Here is a 21,978-nt window from a genome sequence, read left to right on the forward strand (position 1 = left end):
ATAGAATACCACAGAAAAAAATGCATTCGAAAAGTTTATTTAGGAAAAAAATATTTTAACATTACATAAAAAAAAAAAAAAAACATTGCGGTTACCGCAGCGGTTTCAATGGCTTCACTAGTTTGTGCAGTAAGGAAAAAATCAATACCGCGGCAGCCCTAGTTGCTAATGTACATAGTGATATCAGTGACATGGGAGGTACAGAAATGGGCGGGCTTTGTTCAGTGGGGGGGAATGTCGGGGGGAGAGGCCATCGCTCTGGCGGTTCGACCCGGGAGAGGGGGGCCTTGCGTGTTGTGGGGTGGGGTTCCTTGGGGCCCTCGGCCGCCGTGGCCTGGGCGGTCTGGTCACCGGGCCACCGGGCTTGGGGTCGGGGGGCCATTGAGGCGTGGTGCTTTGGCCTTCTGCGGGCCTGGGCTTGTTTTGGGATTCTCGTGGGCCGGTGGCCTGGGAGTCGGGGCGGGGGCAGGTGGGGGCTTTGGGTGCTCAGCTTCGCGGATGGTGGACCAGGGATATGGGGGTGTTCTGTTTCTCGGGGAGGATGGCAGGAGGGAGGGGTTTCTCTTATGGGGGTCAGAGCGGCTGAGTTTTGCCCAGTGGGGTCTTGTGTGTTGTGGGTTCGGTGTGCGTGGGGTGGGGCTCTCTGTGACATGGGAGGTAGCGGGCTTGGCTCTCCTCCCCTCTCTCCTCTACTGAGCCTGGCCCAATTCAATTCAAGGGACCCATGTCGCTGAGTGCTCGGCCCCGCGTGGGACGGACCTGGGATGTGGGGGAGCCCCATTTCTAGGGGTGGATGGTGGGAGGGGGGGGGTCCCTTATGGGGGTCTGGGCAGCTGAACGCAGCCATATTATAGAAATTCAAGGGGCCCATGTTAGTATATTGTTATGTTATTGATGTCATTGTAAGTATTGTCTCATTGTAAGTATTGTCTAAATGTTGTATGTCTATAAATGTTAATAAAAATGTAAGTTTAAAAATAAAAAAATAAGACGTACAATCTGTGTAAAACAAGAAGCAAGGGCAAAGCATAAAGTGGGATAAATGCAGATATATTAATCATATCAGAACTTCACGTTCTTCTTGAATTTCTGTAATCTGTTACAAAACATGATAAAGGTTATTGTATGCACTCAGCAGATAGTGGGGCGTAAAGATAAAAGTAAAAATAATAATAGCAAGGGTAAAATGAGCAGTTTTTCACATTAGGATCTAACATCCAGGCCACCTCGTTTATGGTTTGATTCAGTTTTATTAGAATAGAAAATACATGAATGATGAAATGAGCACATACAAATAAATTTCAGGTAACTAACATTGCATACCTCTTGTCGTGGAATTAACACAACATTATGCATACTTTTGACAATTCGTAAGTATGACAAAGCATGGGTCAATTTCACTGGATGCATTCAACAAGGCTTTCTAAATGTAAACATTATCTGTGCATCTCCCATTTTCTTCTCTCTCTCCATTTTCCCCTCTCTCTTTACTTCTCTCTCCCTTATTTATTGTAATTTTCCTTGTATGCAATTGCTACTGTCATTTTGTATTTAATTTACTTACACAGTACTACACATAATTTTTTTTTTTTTGCATGATTTAGGTTTTTGGTCAGGCTGCTTTTGTATATAAGAATATGTTCTTACTTGGTTGCCTGGGTAAGTAAAGGTTACATAAAAAAAATAAAAAATTTAAATACATTTTATTTGTTTCCGATATTACATTTGAATGCCAATATCGGCCAATAATATCGGTAGGCTGAAAATATCGGACATCTCTAATTGGTATCAATTATATTTAAAAATAGATACGATGGTCTCAGGCTCTACCATATGTTCATCAATTCTGCTGTTGCATTACAGCTAACCTGTATCCCTGGATAGAGGGCCTGTGTGAACGTGGTCTGAACTGTATGGAGGAGGGTCATGGTGTCAGAGACACTGTAGAAGGACAGAGTACCTGCCTTGTGATCCAGGTACATTCCTATCCTGGAGGACCGAGGGCCTGACACTCTAGTGTGAACATTATTGTGTCTGAACCAGTAGTCTCCATTGTAGCTGCTCTGTAAACACCAGGACTTGTTAGTGAGTCCAAAGCGTGACTCAGCACCACCTTTTCTTCTGATGTCTTTGTAACAGACTGCTGTCAGAACCATGGAGCCGGTCCACTTCACTTCCCAGTAACAGCGTGCAGACTGACCCTCTCTGCACAACACCTGCCTCCAGTCAGTGAATCTCTCAGGATGGTCAGCGTAGCGGTGGTAGTTTTGTGAACCAGTCACCTTCCTGTTCTGCACTGACAGGGACAGGGTGTTCTTCATTGTGTTTGGGTCCAGTGAGAGGGGACAGGCGTCTGGGAGAAAAATACATGACATCAAATCAGAGCAAATTAAACACACAACCTCTATAGGGAGGTGTAGTCTGACGTCACTTTGGACCGCCCGCGAGGTCCACCTGTATAGGGATTTATCATTGGGAAAATGGATTATCGGCTAGCTATTGTAACAATTCTGCCGAATGAAAATTTTAAAGCTTTCCATTTTTGCACAAGATGTGTTCCCTTCTATCACTAACATTATTGTTTAAATAAAACAATTAAGAATAAATTTATTGTTGAAATAAAATTGTGATTTTTTTTAACCATTAATTGCGAATATTTTCATGTTGAGCTATAGATTGTGGATGAATACACACAGAGAGGTACACCATGCAAATGTTCATGCTTTATTTGGTTTAAACGAGACGATTTAGAAATGGGCAATGGGCAAATACATTGTGTTTTCAAGATGGTGGACCGGCCGGAAACAGCAATGACGTAACCACTACACCTCCCTATTATGTCAGAGTCTGTCCGTCAGCCGACACACGACAACACAAGTGATAGAAAGAGGTCATCGTGGAACTCACGTTGTAAGAAGGAATCCCTCGTCCCGGGCTTTGGTGGAAGTAGAACAGCCACTCGAGAAACTAGAGACACAAAATATCAGTCACAGCATGTTATCAACAATAGATAAACAATAGAACTCATCACTTATTTCTGATTTGCTCCTTGAGCTGTTCCAGAGTTCCTGACGAGTGGGTTCACAGGGAGGCTCATTCTGGGTTTCTATTGTGATGTCACTTGTCTTTATTTTAGTGCTGTCAGGCGATTAAAAAAATGTATCCAATTAATTACAGGATTTGTAATTAATTAATCTAATTAATCGCATTTTAATCACATAACCATTTTATGCCTGATATTCTATATTCTATAATCATATTTCAAATTGCATGTGTCCGGATGGCAGAATTCAGTACTGTATCTACAAAACCTTCTGTTTAATCATCTTCCATTTATTAATTTGCTTAGATTTTTCAGGTCTGGTCAATTTGAGCATGGTGTTATTCACAGTCAAAGATAATACATTTTTTTTATTGATATTCTCATTTGGTTCATTACAATTTACTCAAAATAAAAATGTCATTCAATCAATCACCACGCAGATTGATTGATTGAATGCAAATTGTATTAACAGATTGCAGAATGGGTACAATACAGGACAGCTCAATACACACAATTGTTAAGGGGATGCAGACCAGAGAAAGACTTTTGTCTCGTTTACATCAGGGTCCCCCATTTTCAATTCATAATGAATTGTAAGTAAGGGTGCAACTTGCTCCGTGCAATCCATTCTTTGTGGATCTAGCCCACAGTATACATTCCCTGAGATCCATAGATGTCCCTAGAATCAGATACCAAGAACATGGAAATGGGACATTAAAAAAAAGTCTGTAAATGTGTATTCTACGTTCTTATGGAATGAGATAAAAAAAATAGTTTATTAAATTCTTTTTTGTTTGTTTGTTTTTTATGAATTTTGAGTTAATTTTCATAACGCGATAATTTGCTGTGTAATTAATTAATCTAATTAACGCGATAAACTGACAGCCCTACATTTGTCTTTGTATGCATCTATCTCTCACTCTTTAGTTCTGTTATCTGTTGCTATTTGATTGGATTGATTGATTGATGAATCGGTTGATTGATTGATTAATTGGTTGATTGGTTAATTTAATCATTCATCCATTGATTACAATTTCTATTAATAAAACATTTAAATAAGTTCCATTTCACACAAACAAAACATTCTGCCCCCCCCCCCCCAAGCTTTACAAAAACATTTTCCAAAAGGAAAATGCCTTTCCTAAAACATACTTTCATGATCATCTATTCTAAAGTAAACAAAACAAGCAGAAAAAATAGATAACACCTTACTGAAATATTGTTTATATATATATGTTATCATAGAACCGTAGCCAGCATTGAGTCATGTTTTACAACAGTCAGGTGCAGCTCAATGAATTAGAATATCGTGGAAAAGTCCATTTATTTCGCTGCATTGATGCAGTAATTTGTGCAAAAGGAGCCCCAACCAAGTACTGAGTGAACATACTTTTCAGTAGGCTGACATTTCTATATTAAATATATATATTTTTTGATTGGTCTTATGTAATATAAACATTTTCTGAGATACTGAATTTGGGATTTTCATGAGCTGTAAGCCATTACTTACTTTTACTTAGGCCTTTAAATCCCGATCTTGTGCCCTCTGCTCCAGATGTTGCCAGGACAGCCCTTCTTTCTTCATCGCCTGTTCTGTGGTTCTTCTCTGTCTGCATCTCTTCCTCCTGCGCTTCCATGTCACCACCTGCTTTGTGATTGTAAGCCATACTCATCAAAATTAAAACAAATAAATAGGGATGCACCGAAAATTCGGCCACCGAAAATGGTTAAAAAGGCTCTTTCGGCCGAAAGGGTTTTAGCACCGAAAATATATGACAGAATGTCAAATAACGTGTTGTTGTGATGACGTAATCAAAACGAGACTACAGACATAGCATGCGCAACGTGTAACGTGAGCAGCTTGGCAGCTCTTCCTGCATTCTACAGCCTGTGATAACTAACTCCTCTTGGGAGTAGGGATGCCCCCCGAAACCCGGTTCTAAACTAAATTAGAAAAAACCGGAGTATTGATAAGCTCCGACGTTAACGGTACTGCTATCGGTAGTCTCTAGGAGCGGATTAGCTATGGAGCTAACAGTGTACCATCCATCTGCAACGCAACGGTGGCAGCAACAGTGGACATGGAGTAATGTTAACGTTATGTCGAGTTCATACTACACTACACGTATGAACTCGACATAACGTTAACGTTACTCCGTTTCCATGAAGTGTTTAATTAGCAGCAATCTGTTGTTGAAAATGTAACGTTAAACCGGACATGGAAATGAGAGGACAGGAAGCCATCATCAAATCGTTGTAGTCATATTGTAGACTTTTAGTCTTATTAACTAAAAGATTAACTAAATGAAAAGCAGCAGCACTATTGCATAACTGAGTCATGTTTGCTATAATAATAATAATAGATTCTATTTGTAATGTATTTCTTTCTTTAGGGGAGTAGGACATTTGTTTCACAGTTTTAGCATGATGTTTTATAGATGGCTAGGTTAAACACAGGTTTTTGTTTTTAAGATGGGGGGGTTTGATTTGATTGAAGTTTATTTCAAATATGCAACACAACAAACAATCATCAAGTACATCAACACCTCTCGTGTGTGTGTGTCTTTATGCAGATCTTTATGCAGTTTTAAAGCACCTTGGCTTTGTTCTGAATGCACTGTGTTGTAGTTATCCTACAGAGAAAAGAAAATGCACTTGACTTTAATGCACATTTTGTTGTATGCAAAGAGAAAATGTTTAAATTGCACAATCTTTCAGCAGTCAGTCTGGAATTAATGTATTCAAAAGTGCTGAATAAATGTTTTATGGGCCCAATAGTGATTATTAATATTATTTAAGTTAAGTTTTGCCATAATCATGTCTTTTGCCATAATCAGGTAGCTAAAAGAAAAATAAATACATTATATATATATATTTATATTAATCATTTTCGGCATTCGGTTTTGGGCCAACTGTTTCCTATTTTCGGTATCGGTTTCGACCAAGAATTTCCCATTCGGTGCATCCCTACAAATAAAGGCTTGAAATATTTCACTTTGTGTGTAATGAATCTATAATCTATAAGAGTTTCGCTTTTTGAATTTAATCACTGAAATAAATTAACTTTTCCACAATATTCTAATTTATTGAGCTGCACCTGTATATATTAATCTCACCTTCTGCTGATATCTTCATGTTTTACAACAGTGTATATATTCATCTCACCTTCTCCTGATATCTTCATGTTTTACAACAGTCTATATATTCATCTCACCTTCTGCTGATATCTTCATGTTTTACAACAGTGTATATATTCATCTCACCTTCTGCTGATATCTTCGGCCACGTATCCTTCAGGATGTTCGTCAGTTCGTCTCTCAGCTCAGAAACGGCATCACTCACATTCCTGAAGTCACGTAGAGGATGGACAGCGATACTGGGTAAGTCTGGATATACGCTGGGACTGGAGAAGGACTGGAAAGCCTGGATAGAGATAAATGATATTAAACAAAGAGTCAGAATTATACGAAAATCACCTACAGTAAAACTGTAGTATTAAAATAATAATTCTATGTACAAATGGCTGTAGAAATGCTATAGTGAATCACTAGAAATAACCATATACATAGTATTTATTTGGTAAAACCACAGGAATACTAGTGATTCACCGTACATTTCTATTGACTTTACTATTGAAAATAGTACATGGGCAGAAACAGACATTTTAAAGTAGATCTATATGGTTTAAATATAAAAGGAATAGAATATATTAACATCTAGTGAACCTGAATGAAATGGATGTGGTCGTCAGTGTGCTCCAGCTGCTCCAGCTGCTCCAGTTCCACCCCTCTCCTCCTCAGCTCCTCTATCTCCTGTTCCAGTTGCTTCAGGACCCCTTCAGCCTGACTGACTGCAGTCTTCTCCTGGGCTCCGATCAGGTCCTTCACCTCCTTGCACCTCGTCTGTATGGAGCGGATCATCTCAGAGAAGATCTCATCACTGGCCTTCACTGCTGTCTGGGCTGAACTCTGTTAAGACACAAAGACATGAATGGACTGCACTTTTATAGCACTTTACAACTTATGCCTCACACACACACACACACACTTTATCCTCAAGAGCATTATTGAGGATAAAGAGGTCACCTGTCTGGGCTTTATTTTAAACAACAAACTTTCTAACGAAAAGATGGCACAGCAAGTGATTACTAAGGTTAATCAAAAAACCAAATCTTTATTTAGGATTTCCTCTTTATAAATAGGAACGCTCCGAGGACCCTAGCTGGAGCCTCATTCAGTAGGCCGTCTTAAATACTTCGAAGCTTCGTTCGATGGGCATGGGATTCGAATATGAAAATTAAATTAGATTATAAAAAATAAGATTTAAATTTTTTTTTGCAAAACAAAAAGCAATGCCGTTTGTTATTTAAGATGAGGTCTGACTCGGCACTGACAGATTTGTGTTCATTGTGCTGCGTTTATAAAGCCTCAAATGACGGCTTACAATATTTCATGGAAGCAAAGTGTTTTGTTTGTCTAAGATTTAAAAAGGTTTAAACTTTACAGCACTGACAAAGTTGAACAAAGTGCTGTACAAGTCCCACAACATAAAAAAAATAAAAATATTTATAAATAATAATAATAATAATAAAAGAAAATAATAAAACAATTTAGTTAATTTTTTTTATCTCGAAGCTTCGAATTAAAATCGAATATCGGCCCCGAAGCTTCGAATTCCAAAAAAAAATTCGAAGGTCAGCCCTACGCTTGCACTTCATGGTACAGCAACATCTCCAAACAAATGAAGACAAAGCTCTAGACATCCCAAAATAAACTAGTGAGACTCCTGCACAACCTTCAAAGTACTGAAAGAAACGGTCCCCAAGTACCTAGTAAATTATTTTAATATAGTAGGAGAGGTCCACAAATACGCCACAAGAGGGAGCCCCACGGACCTGGTCCCGCCGAGAGTCAGGACATGCATGGGGAAAGACGCTTTTCTTTTTTTTTGGCTACTGTAATGTGGAACTGCCAACATTCCTAAAACTCCTGAACTCCCCTCTTGGATGTAAATCCGCCCTAAAAGCAACTCAAATTGGTCTTAATTAGGTTTTTATCTTTTATCATAATTTGATTTTTATCTCTTTTTATCATGAGTTGCTTTTAAGTGTTTGCAGGTTTTTTAATGTCTTTTAACTAGGGATGTCCCGATCGCCTTTTTTTGCTCCCGATCCGATCCCTATCATGTGATTTTATATATTTACCGATTCCGATCGTTCCCGATCCGATCTTTCACATTAGTAATCAATTTTGACGCATTTTTGTCAGAAACTGGCGGAGCAAGACAAGCCTCTCTGTTGCCTATAGTCCTGGGCGCGAGCGCGGCGGCTCTTGTTATTACATTCATATGTGCTTCATATGAGAAATATTAAAAGTTTCAATATGTTTGCACATTAGTATACATTCAGTGTTCGACTTACATAATGATTAGCTCCATTCTGGTCTGAAACGCCGACGATAATCCTCAGTCACACAGCAAATAATTGCAGTTATCTGAAAAGTTAGTCTGAAAACTCCGCCTCCAGCTGCTGCTTCATGAGTTTCCTCCACGCGAAATGTCCTCCTTGTAGGGGTGGACGGTATAAACGGTATACGGTATAAACGGTATGAATTTGCTCTACGGTATGGATTTTGAGTATACCGTGTAACCGGTAGTGCAGCTCTAAAATAGCAATGCCGTCATGTAACCACAGCGCGACTATTTCACTGGCATTTGCCCCTAAAAATAGATAGAATTAGTCATAGATAATAGATATGTGCGAACTGGAAAAAGTTATTTAGGAGGCTTCGCGCAGTGGGCGTGCCAGCCCCTACCGCACGCATGTAAACACGGGTCTAGTAGTCTAGTGGGACGGGACACGGGAGCTGTCGGCGTCTCCCTGAGCTAACGTTAGCTTAGCTACCGTTACAAAATGACCCAGTCAACTATTCACTTTTAGTTTAATACATGATGGGGCATTGTCTAACCGAACGGTATCTAGTCGGCCAGCTACCGATAGCTCCTGACATCAACAAACGCTCCACAAAGTCTAGTACTAGAGACGTGTATGCTACCTGTTAGCTCACGTTAACACAAGTTAGTTCACCGTTCAAAACGAAATGTCCCATTGAACTAAATAATTCACTGAGGCGTTGTATTAACGTTATATATGCAGTAGCTACAGATAGCTCATGATATCAATGTCTTATAACACTGATTCGATGCGTATTCGAGCTGAGGGCTTGCTAACGTTATAATACCAATACAATAGGGTCCAGGTGCAGCGCCGGAGAATCCTGGCCATAGCTCTGCTCGAGGCTACTCGAGTATAGGTCCAGGTGCAGCTCCGGAGAATTCTGGCCGTAGCTGGAGGCTACTAGAGTACACACAGACAGTGGAGCTTGTTGCGTGGTGGCGATGTCTCGCAGATAATACCAGTACAAGTCTAATTATATAATATAAATATTTTATAAAAAAATATATATATATATAAAATAAAAAAAAATTTTTTATCAAAAACGATGATACCGTGATATATACCGTTACCGTCTATGCTTCAAATTATACCGTGATATAAATTTTAGACCATACCGTCCACCCCTACCTCCTTGCAAACATTGCAACTGGCTTGACTTTCTATTTTAAAATGCTTAGTTCCAAACCTCTAGCAGCTGCTCAAGTCAGTGGATAACCGTGTTTCGGGAGCAACGTGTTGTTGTGATGTGACTGAGCGTCTAAAATTAAAGGGAATGTGTTTGTTGCAACGGTGTAAATTAAAGGGAATGTGTTTGTTGTGGACAATTATTCTGCTCTGTGTGACAATAAATACATTAATGATATATTATATGTAATTTAAAACCAAAACTAAGGCCTCCGTATGAGTTTAAGACGTGAACATGGTCATGTTTGTTAAAAAAATTAAATAAATCTTTTTTTGACTGCCGATTTTTATTAAAAAAAATGCCCGATCCCGATCCTCTGAAAAGCACGTGATCGGCGCCGATCCCGATCACGTGATCGGGACATCCCTACTTTTAACATTACAGTTACAGCATTGCAAATTGAGGTCCCTCCTACCGCCGTTTCAACGCCCTCTGCCGCCCGTTAACGGCTCTCATCAAATGGTTTTATTAGGGTGGGTGCGGTTTCTGTTTTGTGCCGCCAGGAGGCGCAAAGTCAAAGTCAAGTTGGAATTATATCCTTCCTTCGAGACAACCGAACTTGCTATGCCTCCTAAATGTGAATCGGAAATACAAAAATACCGGCTACAGCAAAGACCTATGGCTATTCCAAATGGCACGTAAACCCCATTGTTTTAGTGGTTTGTCCACTAATGTCCATTATTGAGGACCAAGTACGTGCCCTTAATCGGCAGCGTGTGCCGGGAACAGTGCAGCAGTGGACGACCAAATCGACCAGGGTAAATACTGGCTGGTGTTCGGGTCACCGGAGACGCTTGTGGGGAATGAACGTTGGATTAAGTGGTAAGTCAAATGATCTGATCTTCACTGTTTTATCTGCCGCTTACGTGACGTGACAGGGGCTACTGTTTCATATGATCTAACGAGTGGTGGTCACTGCTGTTTTCAAGTCCAATTGATCGTCAAATGCGAGGGGAGCACACAAACAAGAACAACTCCGTTATAATCCCATACAAAGAGCAAATTGACTGGCTTAATGCACAAAGAAAACAACACATTTCGAGTAGTCTTCCCTTGTACACATACTGTAAACAGTACTGTATATTCTCGAAGTCAACTTCCTTTGACTGGGTAGAGCAGACGGGAGAGTCGACCAAAGCAGACCCTGGTCCCCCAAGTCAAATTCTACGTATGTCTGCTCTACCCATTTCATAACAGGTGAGAATAAGGAACACATATTTATATAGTAAATTAAGTTGTATTGGCTGTGAGGCTGTAAACAGCAGATGTTAGCTGCTAGCTGATTGATTGATTAGCTAGCAGTCTCTGCTAGCTACTTCCCCATAATAGTCCATTCTCAGTGTAGCCTACATGCCTTTTTCATTTTTATATGTTACTAGTATACTATTTATCAATCACATTCAGTGTTGTTGTCCTTGCTCTAAGGACTTGTTATTGAATAGTCGTATTGCTTGTAATATACATGTCATATGTATATACTCTCTGTCAGGATCTATGGGGTAACAGTACTGTATATTTGCATATCATATTATGTCACAAATGTAACAGTACTATATACCTGTATGTCATGTATGTCCCTATGCCATAAATGTCATGATGTCATGTATGTTGAGTATGTCACAAATGTATGTCACTATGAATTGAAAATGGGGGACCCTGATGTAAACAAGACGAAAGTCTCTCTGGTCTGCATCCCCTTAACAATTGTGCCGTACTGTATTGTATCCATTCTGCAATCTGTTAATAACGTTTTCATTCATTCATTCATTCATTCATTCATTCATTCATTCAGGTGCAAAGGTCCAATGACCAAACACACCCAGACTACATTCCATCTGTATTCCCTTCAACATCACAGTCTACACCATCTACGTCAACGAACATCAGTCGCCATGAGCGGCATGCAAAAAGGAACTCCTCTTCATACCATGGTAAGTGATATCATCTAGTTTTCAGTTATGTGCCAAAATCAATGGGTTCCTAAATTGCAGTTTCTTATTAGTATGGTTTTTATTTCATTTAAAGTGACTCCCCACAAGAGGACTAAACGTTGCAGCCAAGACATCCAAGTTGAGGCAGCAGCCCAAGTTGAGGAAGCAGCCACACCTCCCATCACCGAGCAGTCTCTGTTTGACGAGATGCAGTCTCTCAGAGAGGAGAGGGATGCAGCCAAGGAGGATGGTGACCAACAGAGAACCAAGGTCGAGTCGGACAGCAACAACACCAAATGCAAAATGATGACAGGTGTTACCTGGCCAGTGCTTCAGAACTTGTTTTCTTACTGTCACACAGAGAAGACAAGGAGCATCATAATCTCACCCATAGATCAGCTATTTATCACCCTTGTCAAACTGCGTCACGACATGTCCTTTGACCTCATTTCCCACATCAGAGGTGTGTCAAAGGCAACAGTCATCAAAGTGTTCTGGACCTGGATAGACCTGATGTACGTCAAGCTTGACTTCTTGATTAAATGGCAGGACAGGGACCACATATTCTCAATCATCCCCCCAGTATTCAAAACAAAGTTTCCCCGTCTCACATTACAGTTCTACTTTTGTTTTGATGTGAAAAGTGATGCTGCATAAGATGACTGCACTTAGCACTGACTGAGAAAGTACACATTACAGTTCTACTTTATAAAATGCTAATTGTAAATATGTTTGTCAATGTTTGTCAACCACATACCAGGGGCACAACAACTATAGCAAACATCATTTTGAAAGAATAACCTTGCTTTATTGTTCAAATATACAAATAAGAATGAAATGTTCTGTTCTTCTATTGCAGTTTTATCTGTGAGTGCTATTTCAGCATGCACAACAATGCAAGTAAAGAAAATGCAAAACTAACTTCTGCTATTGCTTTTTTTTAGATACAAAAATACAAAAAATGTATTGTCACATTAACTTTCTGTGACTGAGTGCTATTTCACAACAATGCATGTAAAAAATGGTTATTTTTTTTAGATACAAAAATACAAAAGTGCTATTTCAAGTTTAAACATGCATAACATATGCATAACAGCAGCATTGGCAGGCCTACAATTTCAACATGCACAACAATGCATGTAAAAAATGCTTATTTTTTTTATATACAAAAATACAAAAGTGCTATTTCAAGTTTAAACATGCATAACATATGCATAACAGCAGCATTGGCAGGCCTACAATTTCAACATGCACAACAATGCATGTAAAAAATGCTTATTTTTTTTATATACAAAAATACAAAAGTGCTATTTCAAGTTTCAACATGCACAACAATGCATAACAGCAGCATTGGCAGACCTACATTTTCTCCAAGAAGGAAGCCATAACATAAAACTTCAAAAGGGCTAAAAACTAAATTACAAACATCACAAAACAAACTGGTCAGACTACTGCTTGACCTTACTCCTAGAACGCACCTCACCCCTGCCCACTTTGACAATATAGGATGGCTTAGAGTAGACGACAGAGTACAGCAACTTAGTTAGGGTTAGACTTCTTTTTCTTTTTTCTGCACTCCGGGCAATACCATGTCTTGCTTTTCGGTAGCCTTTTGAGGTTTAGACACCTGGGATGGAACCAGTCATCACAGGTGTCACAGCCAACCATGCTCTCTGATTCTGTTGTTGTTTTACACAAGCAGTAGACTGGAGTGCTTGTGCTGCTGGCCGCCTGTTGCTCCTGTTGGATGGGTAACACTGGTACATTTGTGGCAACATTCTTTTTATTATTTATTTTTTATTTAACTCACCCTGCCATACAGTCACAGTGACCTGCAACCACCTTTCCCGTGCCATCTAAGGCCACCCAAGGATGATGTGGATCATCATTCACTCTGTAGGATGGTCTGACATCCGCCCGCAACAAGGTGCACCTTGTCAGTTTCCGGTGGAACACAAAGAAGCGGTATGCCTCTAAAGACTTATAGTTCTCCATGGCTTCTGATGAGAATACACCTGAAATAATAATGTAACTCTGGCCTGATCAATATTCTTCAGTTTTTTATCTTATCTTATCTCCTATCGGTACTGTTGTCATTATGAATTGAAAATGGGGGACCCTGATGTAAACAAGACGAAAGTCTTTCTCTGGTCTGCACCCCCTTAACAATTGTGTGTATTGAGCTGTACTGTATTGTACCCATTTTGCAATCTGTTAATACAATTTCCATTCAATTACTGTATCTATGGAGGACAAACATGTCATGTACAAATGTCATATCTAGCTACAGGCTATTCAATGGCACATTTTCATATTATTCCTTGCACAGGGCTTAATATTTCTCTTTTCTAACAGAGAATTGAAATAAAATATCCCTATAGGCCGTAAAGTGAATGCTGTATCGTTTCACCCCTTTTTTTAAGTTTTAAATAGACAATAATAAAAATAGTAGATGTAAACAAGACGAAAGTCTTTCTCTGGTCAGTATTGTACCCATTGTAGTGGAATATACTATGGAATATATTACATTGGATGCCATTTTGTCACAGGAAAGATTAGCCTCTAGGATGGAACTGTGACCGTACTCAGATGCATTTGACACCTCCCTGCCCCCTCTCCTTGATGAGGTGTTAATAGGTGGGTAGGTGGGGTGGGGGGCTGTACATTGATGGTGGGGGGGGGGGGTTGTCTCAACACTGTTTTTTTCAAGTCAGGTCAAGTCAGCTTTATTTGAACTCTGCAGAGGAAGGATGAACTTTGCAATGTACAAACGTCTTTCTCTGGTCTGCATCCCCTTAACAATTGTGTGTATTGACTGTAGTTTACCCATTCTGCAATGGTAATAAAATTCTCATTGTAAAAAAATAAGTTGTATCTATTCTATTCTACTATTTTATTGCACTGCACTATTTTACTCTGTCTATTTTATCTTACTATTTTTTAGATTGCTGGACAGTAGTCCAGATGTGACAAAACTAGTGATTGTATGACTTGCTTGGTACAGTAGCTGTGTCTGTTAAAAAATAGGCATTCCGTCTAATAATTGAAATACTTCTGCTCATTTTTGTTACAGTATTGTAGTGGCCATACTGGTTGTTTACATCAGGGTCCCCCATTTTCAATTCATCGTAACATATATGACATACACGACATACAGATAGACAGTACTGCTACATCTATACATTTATGACATACCAGATTTGCAAATACAGTACTGTTTGTGATACATAGTAGTATAGACATAGCAGCATAGGTAGTACTGTAGTAGTAGATAGTAATACATACTGTAGTTTTTAGTACTGTATCAGTACTAAATACCTATATGTCCCTATGCCATAAATGTCATGTATGTTGTGTATGTCATAAATGTCTATATGAATTGAAAATGGGGGACCCTGATGGAAACAAGACAAACGTCTTTCTCAGGTCTGCATCCCCTTAACAATTGTATGTATTGAGCCGTACTGTATTGTACCCATTCTGCAATCTGTTAAATAAAGTTTTCATTCATTCATTCATTCTGTACTGTATTCTAATGATATTCCTACTTCTGCAGTAGTTGCATTTATTTTACAACATATTCAAAATAGTTTTGGGAGCAGGACTAAGTGGATTATGACTTCTGGAATCTATTCAGTTCATGACAACAATACATGACAACAATAACAATACACTTTTGTATTTATTAATGTCCAGATGTGACAAAATGGCATCCAATGTAATAAAAAAAAGTCAATCAACGAACTTGATTCTTGTACCGGATCTCCTCCCTGGTAAACAAGAATACCCTGAAGACTCTGGCAGGAGAACTCATTCAAGGGTACTACAGTACGACTATGCTTGCACCTCATGGTACCAAAGCACCTCAAAGGCACTAAAAACCAAATTACAAACATCTCAAAACAAACTAGTCAGACTACTGCTTGACCTGACTCCTAGAACCCACCTCACCCCTGCACACTTTGCCAACCTAGGATGGCTTAGAGTAGACAACAGAGTACAGCAACTTGCAATGGGCCTGGTCTACAAGATACACTACACGACCAAGGTACCCATGTACATGTCAAAATACTTCCCAAAGGTCAGTGAATACCACGATCACAACACCAGAGGGAGCTCCACAAATCATGTAAAACCCAGATTCGGCTCAAACAAGGGACTAAACACGTTTCGCAATTATGCCACAACAATGTGGAACGCCCTACCCAAAGCTGTAAAGGAATGTAAATCACTACCCACCTTCAAAAACACTCTCAAAGAACACCTACGGGAGACTGCAATTCAAAACTGGCCCCTACAAATGTCCTAACCCAGTTGTACAATAAAGACCAAGCATGGCTTTGTCAGTATTCCAATGTACAGCCCCACCCAACCCCACCCCACCTACCCAACCTCCTCCAATGTACAGTTTCCATGGCAAATGTATGTCAGTATTCCAATGTACAGTGTCCCTAGTAAGAGATATGTACAGATATAGATATAGTATTAATATGTACAGTGATACAGGTATAAAGACACTATGGTAGTAAGTCATACTGACCAGCAGTGTAACTAGTAAGAGTAGGTAAGAGATATGTACAGATATAGATATAGTATTAATATGTACAGTGATACAGGTATAAAGACACTATGGTAGTAAGTCATACTGGCCAGCAGTGTAACTAGTAAGAGTAGGTAAGAGATATGTACAGATATAGTTATAGTATTAATATGTACAGTGATACAGGTATAAAGACACTATGGTAGTAACTAGTAAGTCATACTGACCAGCAGTGTAACTAGTAAGAGTAGGTAAGAGATATAGTATTCATATGTACAGTGATACAGGTATAAAGACACTATGGTAGTAAGTCATACTGACCAGCAGTGTAACTAGTAAGAGTAGGTAAGAGATATAGTATTAACATGTACAGTGATACAGGTATAAAGACACTATATGGTAGTAAGTCATACTGGCCAGCAGCGTAACTAGTAAGAGTAGGTAAGGGATGTACAGATATAGATATAGTATCTACAGATATGTAAATGTCATTAACAGATTGCAGAATGAGTACAATACAGTACAGCTCAATACACACAATTGTTAAGGGGATGCACAGACCAGAGAAAGACTTTAGTCTTGTTTACATCAGGGTCCCCCATTTTCAATTCAGTGATATATATTTTTGGGCATACACTTACAATATAAGCAGCTGGGAAACACATTATATGATGTATTCAGGGCCATTTCACGTTGATTAAACGTTACACATTACATACTGCTAAATGAACGTTAACTAATATTACGCGGCCAGTGTTGAAAAGCCTTGAGGTCGCATTCAATTTTCGAGAGACCATAACATTAACTTGACAGCAATGTGGATACAGCTTTATTTGAGCAGTTGCTACTGTAACGTTACCTTAGTTGACTACATAACTGTAGTAAACAAACTAACGTTAAACCTAATTTAATTTACCAGTAAATTCAATACAGCGACAGCTGAAATCCACAGGACAGCCTGATCACAATAATCGACGGGCCAGTTACATTTCCCCCAACCAGAGCCTAACTAGAGCCACATTCTGCGAATCAGAGGCAGAGTAGGGCGGGTCTTCGGTGCCAGCACGTTGGGTTGTCTCGTAAAGAATAATACTGCACTGTATCTGAGTATCTAGATGATTATCCATAAAAAACGCACGTTAATCGAAAATACCACACCATTACTGTACCAATGACAGTCAAATAATCTACAGAAAAGCATTACATTGCAAAATAATATGTCCAAGACTAGTGTCGCATGCACACACACACACAGATTGTAGAATAGCTCCCTCTCTCCACCGTGTAACTCGACTCCCCCTACTGGTTGAACCAGGCAGAGCAGCGTAAAAAGACGTCATCTAGCGTCATCTAGCTTGCTACCGGCGGTAGACGCCTCGTTTTCCAGTCCCACATCTGTAGATGACTGTATGAGTTTTCAGGTTAGGTGTTTTTGTACTTACTTTTAGGGTATCCTGTCTGTGTACATGTCCATTCGTGTTTTTGTGCCTTTTTATGTTCCATGTAAATGGACCACAATGGAAACAAGCCACGGCTTTATTGTGTTTTATCCATTTGACCAGCGTTATGACACTTTAAAAATGTTGTCCTACTGTTGTCAATAAAGTATTCAGTCACACACACACACACACACACACACACACACACACACAGAAGGCTTAGGTTAACATGCAAGGCGCTAACCTGCTTGTTGGTTCCGTCAGTGTCTTTTTATTTATTAAAACAATTTTTTATTATTATTAAGAGAGTATTTTTTCTTTATTTAGACAGTAAGATGGTGGAGAGGGATGCAGAATAGGGCAGATACAGGAAAGAAGGCTCTGGCAGGATTGGATCCCAGGCTAACAGGGGTACATGTGGTTCCAGAGGCAGGGTCCTAACCACTACACCAGGGGTGGGCAACTTTGTATATAGTGAGAGCCACTAAATTTCCACACTCAATCTGGGGGGCCGCATTGTTTATCGGCAGTCCCGCCAGTAGTACCCCATTACTCAAATAGCCCATAATAGTCACAGATGTGATAAATAAGGCATATAAACTATTATAATTTGTTGTAACTTTGTTTTTATTCCATTTCAAATGCATTTAGTAATGCTTAATTTCAACTTTATGAATTTATAAATACAGCAGAATTTGAAAGTATTGCTGTGTAACCCAAATATATACAAAAATTAGCATTTCCTCTTATTTTGTTCTTACCTGGGATTGAGCAATGTTTTCGTATTGTTGCTTTTCTCTCAGGCAAGACCACATTCTAACAGAGAGCACTCTTACCCAGATAAGAAACTCTTACCCAGATGAGAAACATTATATAAAAAAAAAAAAGCATACCATTCATAATAATACATCAGATTTATATAGCGCTTTTCCTAATGCTCAAAGACACTTTACAAAACAAACAATATAATACAATACAGTTTTAGTAGATAAAATGAAAATATATAAAATGGTGAGAGAGGGAGGAGTTCATGGGTTGAAAGCAAACCATTGGTCAATTGCCCCCAAATACAGTACCCCCAAATACAACTTTATAAACCCAGAACTTTTCAATAATTATTATTATTATTTAAGACCGTCAAAGTTAACGCGGTATTAACGCCACAATTTTTTTTTAACTCATGCTTACTTTTATTTTTTACTAGACTTCACTCAGGTGTATTATTGATGCTCTCATTGATACTATGTTTGTTTCTGAAGTGTGTGTGTGTGTGTGTGAGACATAGAGAGAGAGAGGGGGGGGGGTGAGAGAGATGAGGAAGAGGCAAGAGAGAAAGAGAACTGGGAGAGTGTGTGTGTGAGAGAGAGAGGGGGGGGTGATTACTCAGCCCTTGTGTGGGTGAATGTAAAGTTCCTAACTTTTTCTTTCCCCTATTATTTCATGCACACTTTATTCATTGTTTTAAATTATTATTTTCTTTTAAGTTATGTTGTGCATCACTCTGTTTTGAATTTGATGCAAATTTGCAATGCATGAGGGTCATCCTTTTGTGTTAAATGGCTGCATAAAGCAAGCATTTGTTGACTCTCATGTTGATAAGAGTATTAAAACTTGGAACTTGAAAAAGATCTGTTTAACACATTGATTGCCACGCAGTATGCCCATCATTATACCCAGTCTGCCACCGCTGTAAGCCTATGGAGATGTTTACCTTCTTTGCAGGGCTATAACTTTTTAAATATTATAGCTATATCTGCATTACTATGGCCCATTCAACATCAATTATCTATCGTTCCGGATGTGGGAACGTTATATTTTTTCATTGATACATTGTTGTGTTAATACTGTCGAGAATATAAGTATGTTTTTAAGCTTTTCTGCTGTAATTCCAAAAACGCTAGTTATAGGCCCGGACGCATATGATCGATTGGCGTTTCTTTCCTATACACGCTATATTAAAAAATTCAAATGTATATGATCTGTATACATTATGCTTCCTCATGCGTGAAGGAAAGGGGGGGGGGGGTCGTTTATAATTCCTTGATCGTCAGTAACGGCTTTATTTAGTATGGGTTGATATATTGATCAGACTGATTGCAAACAAAGAAATGGACAATCGGGCTAAAAATAACGTTAGTGTCCTCTTACCGTTCGCCGATGAGACTGGAGGAAAAAGATCCCAATTATTTGACGTCGATCTCCTAGATCCATTTCCGGTTTGTATGACGCAATAAACGACGAAATCATATCGATTATTGCGTTTCGAAAGCAATCCAAATGCACTCGAGTGTGTATATTGATCCACGCCACAATATATTTCCTTGATGCACCGATCGCCACTTCCGGTTTGGCGTGAGTGTAACTCGCCCGACCGCGTGTATCCTTTCGGCAACTTGCTTTTCCTTCCGCGTTGATGTGGGCATAAAGGAATGGCGACGATGCAAAGCATGTTAGATGCATTTGACCCGTTGCGGGGAAAAAACTGCACAGACTTATATCAGATCGCAAAATAGACGCTCTGTAGTGCTGTTCTGCTGTAATGTCTACACAGAGTTTCAGACTACTGGGCGCGGGCGGATACAACTCGCCGGATTTTCAAAATAAAGAGTATCGCAATATGAATCGATCTTTTTACGTTGCATCGATCCTATTTGATTATTGATAATAGATCGATATATCGATCTGGCTCGATGTATCGTCCCACCCCTATGTGGCGGTGGCTTTTCTTATTGTTCTCTTAAAGGAAAACTCCAACATTTTGGGAAATTAGCTATTTAACATCTTCCCTGGAGTTAGACAAGAAGATACATACCTTTTTTGTCTCTGTGCATGCATTAGGCTTAGGGAACAGCCGCTCCGTTAGCGTAGCTTAGCTTCATAACTGGAAGTTCGGCAGAGTTGTAGCCTCAAGTTTGCATCGTCGCCATTCCTTTATGCCCACGTCGCGTGGGCAGATCTAAATTAACGTTACGTTAGCTGCTTAAGCTAACTAAGCTAAGCTGCTAACCGTGAGAGAACAGGAGAGAGGAGAGGGGACTGAGGAAGGAGGTTTTCCTTTAAAAGACAGGTAAGCAAGAATATAAGAAAAATAATAAGAGAGTATTGTTGAATGAGGCCCATTGTGTCTTGCTCAAGGACACTTCGGCATGCTTCCAGGAAGAGCTGGGATCGAACCGGGAACCTTCAGATTACCAGACGACTGAATGCCAAAAAATGCATACGTGTCCTATGTGTCACCCATCTTGCACGTGTGTGTTCGCTGCATGACGATGTAGGAATGTGCTACAAATAAAGACTTCTTCTTCAAAGTCCAGTTTCATATGACCTCACCTTCAGTGTCTCCACAGCCAGTCCGAGTGCTTTCAGCTCCTTCTCTCTCTCCTGGACTCTCTCCTGGACTTTGAAAATACTCTCCGCCAGCTGTTTCTGTAACAAATCAATGTAGGAAGAAGAGTTAGTTAGGGACTTCATTTAAAGCTACACTAGAGACAGCTTTATCAGTGTAAGATTTGCACCCTGTGGCCATGAGGTAATTGCATCTTGTAGCTTTCATTGGGATTGATGTGCCTTTAGCTACACAAGTTGCTTCCAATAGAAAACGCTAGCGTTTACTCTGACTGCCCAACCAGTCATGTCATGATTTCTCAAAACACAACAGAGTAACACTAGCTGGTTACTGGAAAACAAGAGATGTGCTTGCGGCCTTTGGCCACGCTGTTCACATCACAAAATGAACTCCTCACTCCCTCACACTAACCTTCTGTTTTTAAAGAATCAAACTTTGAAATTCACTGACCTGGTGGGGGGGGGGGGGGCTGTACATTGGAGGTGGTTGGGAGGGTGGGGTGGGGTCGGCGGGGTGGGGGTAACTGTACATTGGATTATCGACGACACCTTACTTGGTCCAAGAAGAGGGTCTTGTGTATTACTGGGTTAGGACATTTACTGTACATTGGAGCGGGTTGGGTTAGGACATTTACAGGGGCCAGTTTCGAATTGCAGTCTCCCGTAGGTGCTCCTTGAGTGGTTTTAAAAGTGGGTAGTGATTCACATTCCTTTACAGCTGTGGGTAGGGCGTTCCACATTGATGTGGCATAATTTGAGATGGTATATACGGGTTAAGAGGGAAACTGCAGGGGCGCCCCAGTGGCGAACCACATAGCGCGCTCAGCCGCGACACGGGTGACCCGGGTTCGATTCCCGAACCCGTCGTTATTTCCCCGAATGTCTTCCCCCCACTCTGTCTCCCATTCCTCCTCTGTCTCTCCCATCTGGACTGCCCAGTAGAAATAAAGCGATAAAACGCCAAAAAAATTAAAATAAAAAAAGAGGGAAACTGCTCCTAAAACACCCTAGACCAGCGGTTCCCAAACTTTTTTGGCCG

General features: G+C 39.8%; 1 protein-coding gene across 3 annotated transcripts in view; it reads right to left on the bottom strand.

The window, feature by feature from the left end:
* Window positions 1-93: 93 nt before the first annotated feature.
* Window positions 94-21,978, bottom strand: part of LOC311233957 (tripartite motif-containing protein 16-like protein) — a 32,195-nt gene continuing 10,310 nt past the window's right edge. For 2 of the 3 annotated variants that reach the window (XM_084321018.1, XM_084321019.1), the window contains 6 exons: window positions 20,925-21,020; window positions 6,769-7,011; window positions 6,307-6,466; window positions 4,554-4,691; window positions 2,908-2,967; window positions 94-2,353 (listed from right to left, as the gene is read on the bottom strand). In XM_084321018.1, the coding sequence (XP_084177144.1) occupies window positions 1,827-2,353; window positions 2,908-2,967; window positions 4,554-4,691; window positions 6,307-6,466; window positions 6,769-7,011; window positions 20,925-21,020 (1,224 nt within the window). In that variant the 3' untranslated portion in view covers window positions 94-1,826. The remainder of the gene's footprint in view (window positions 2,354-2,907; window positions 2,968-4,553; window positions 4,692-6,306; window positions 6,467-6,768; window positions 7,012-20,924; window positions 21,021-21,978) is intronic. The other variant, XM_084321020.1, reaches the window with a different exon arrangement.

The sequence above is a fragment of the Notolepis coatsorum genome (assembly GCF_963971535.1).
Source record: "Notolepis coatsorum genome assembly, chromosome: 9".
NCBI classification, from domain to species: domain Eukaryota; kingdom Metazoa; phylum Chordata; class Actinopteri; order Aulopiformes; family Paralepididae; genus Notolepis; species Notolepis coatsorum.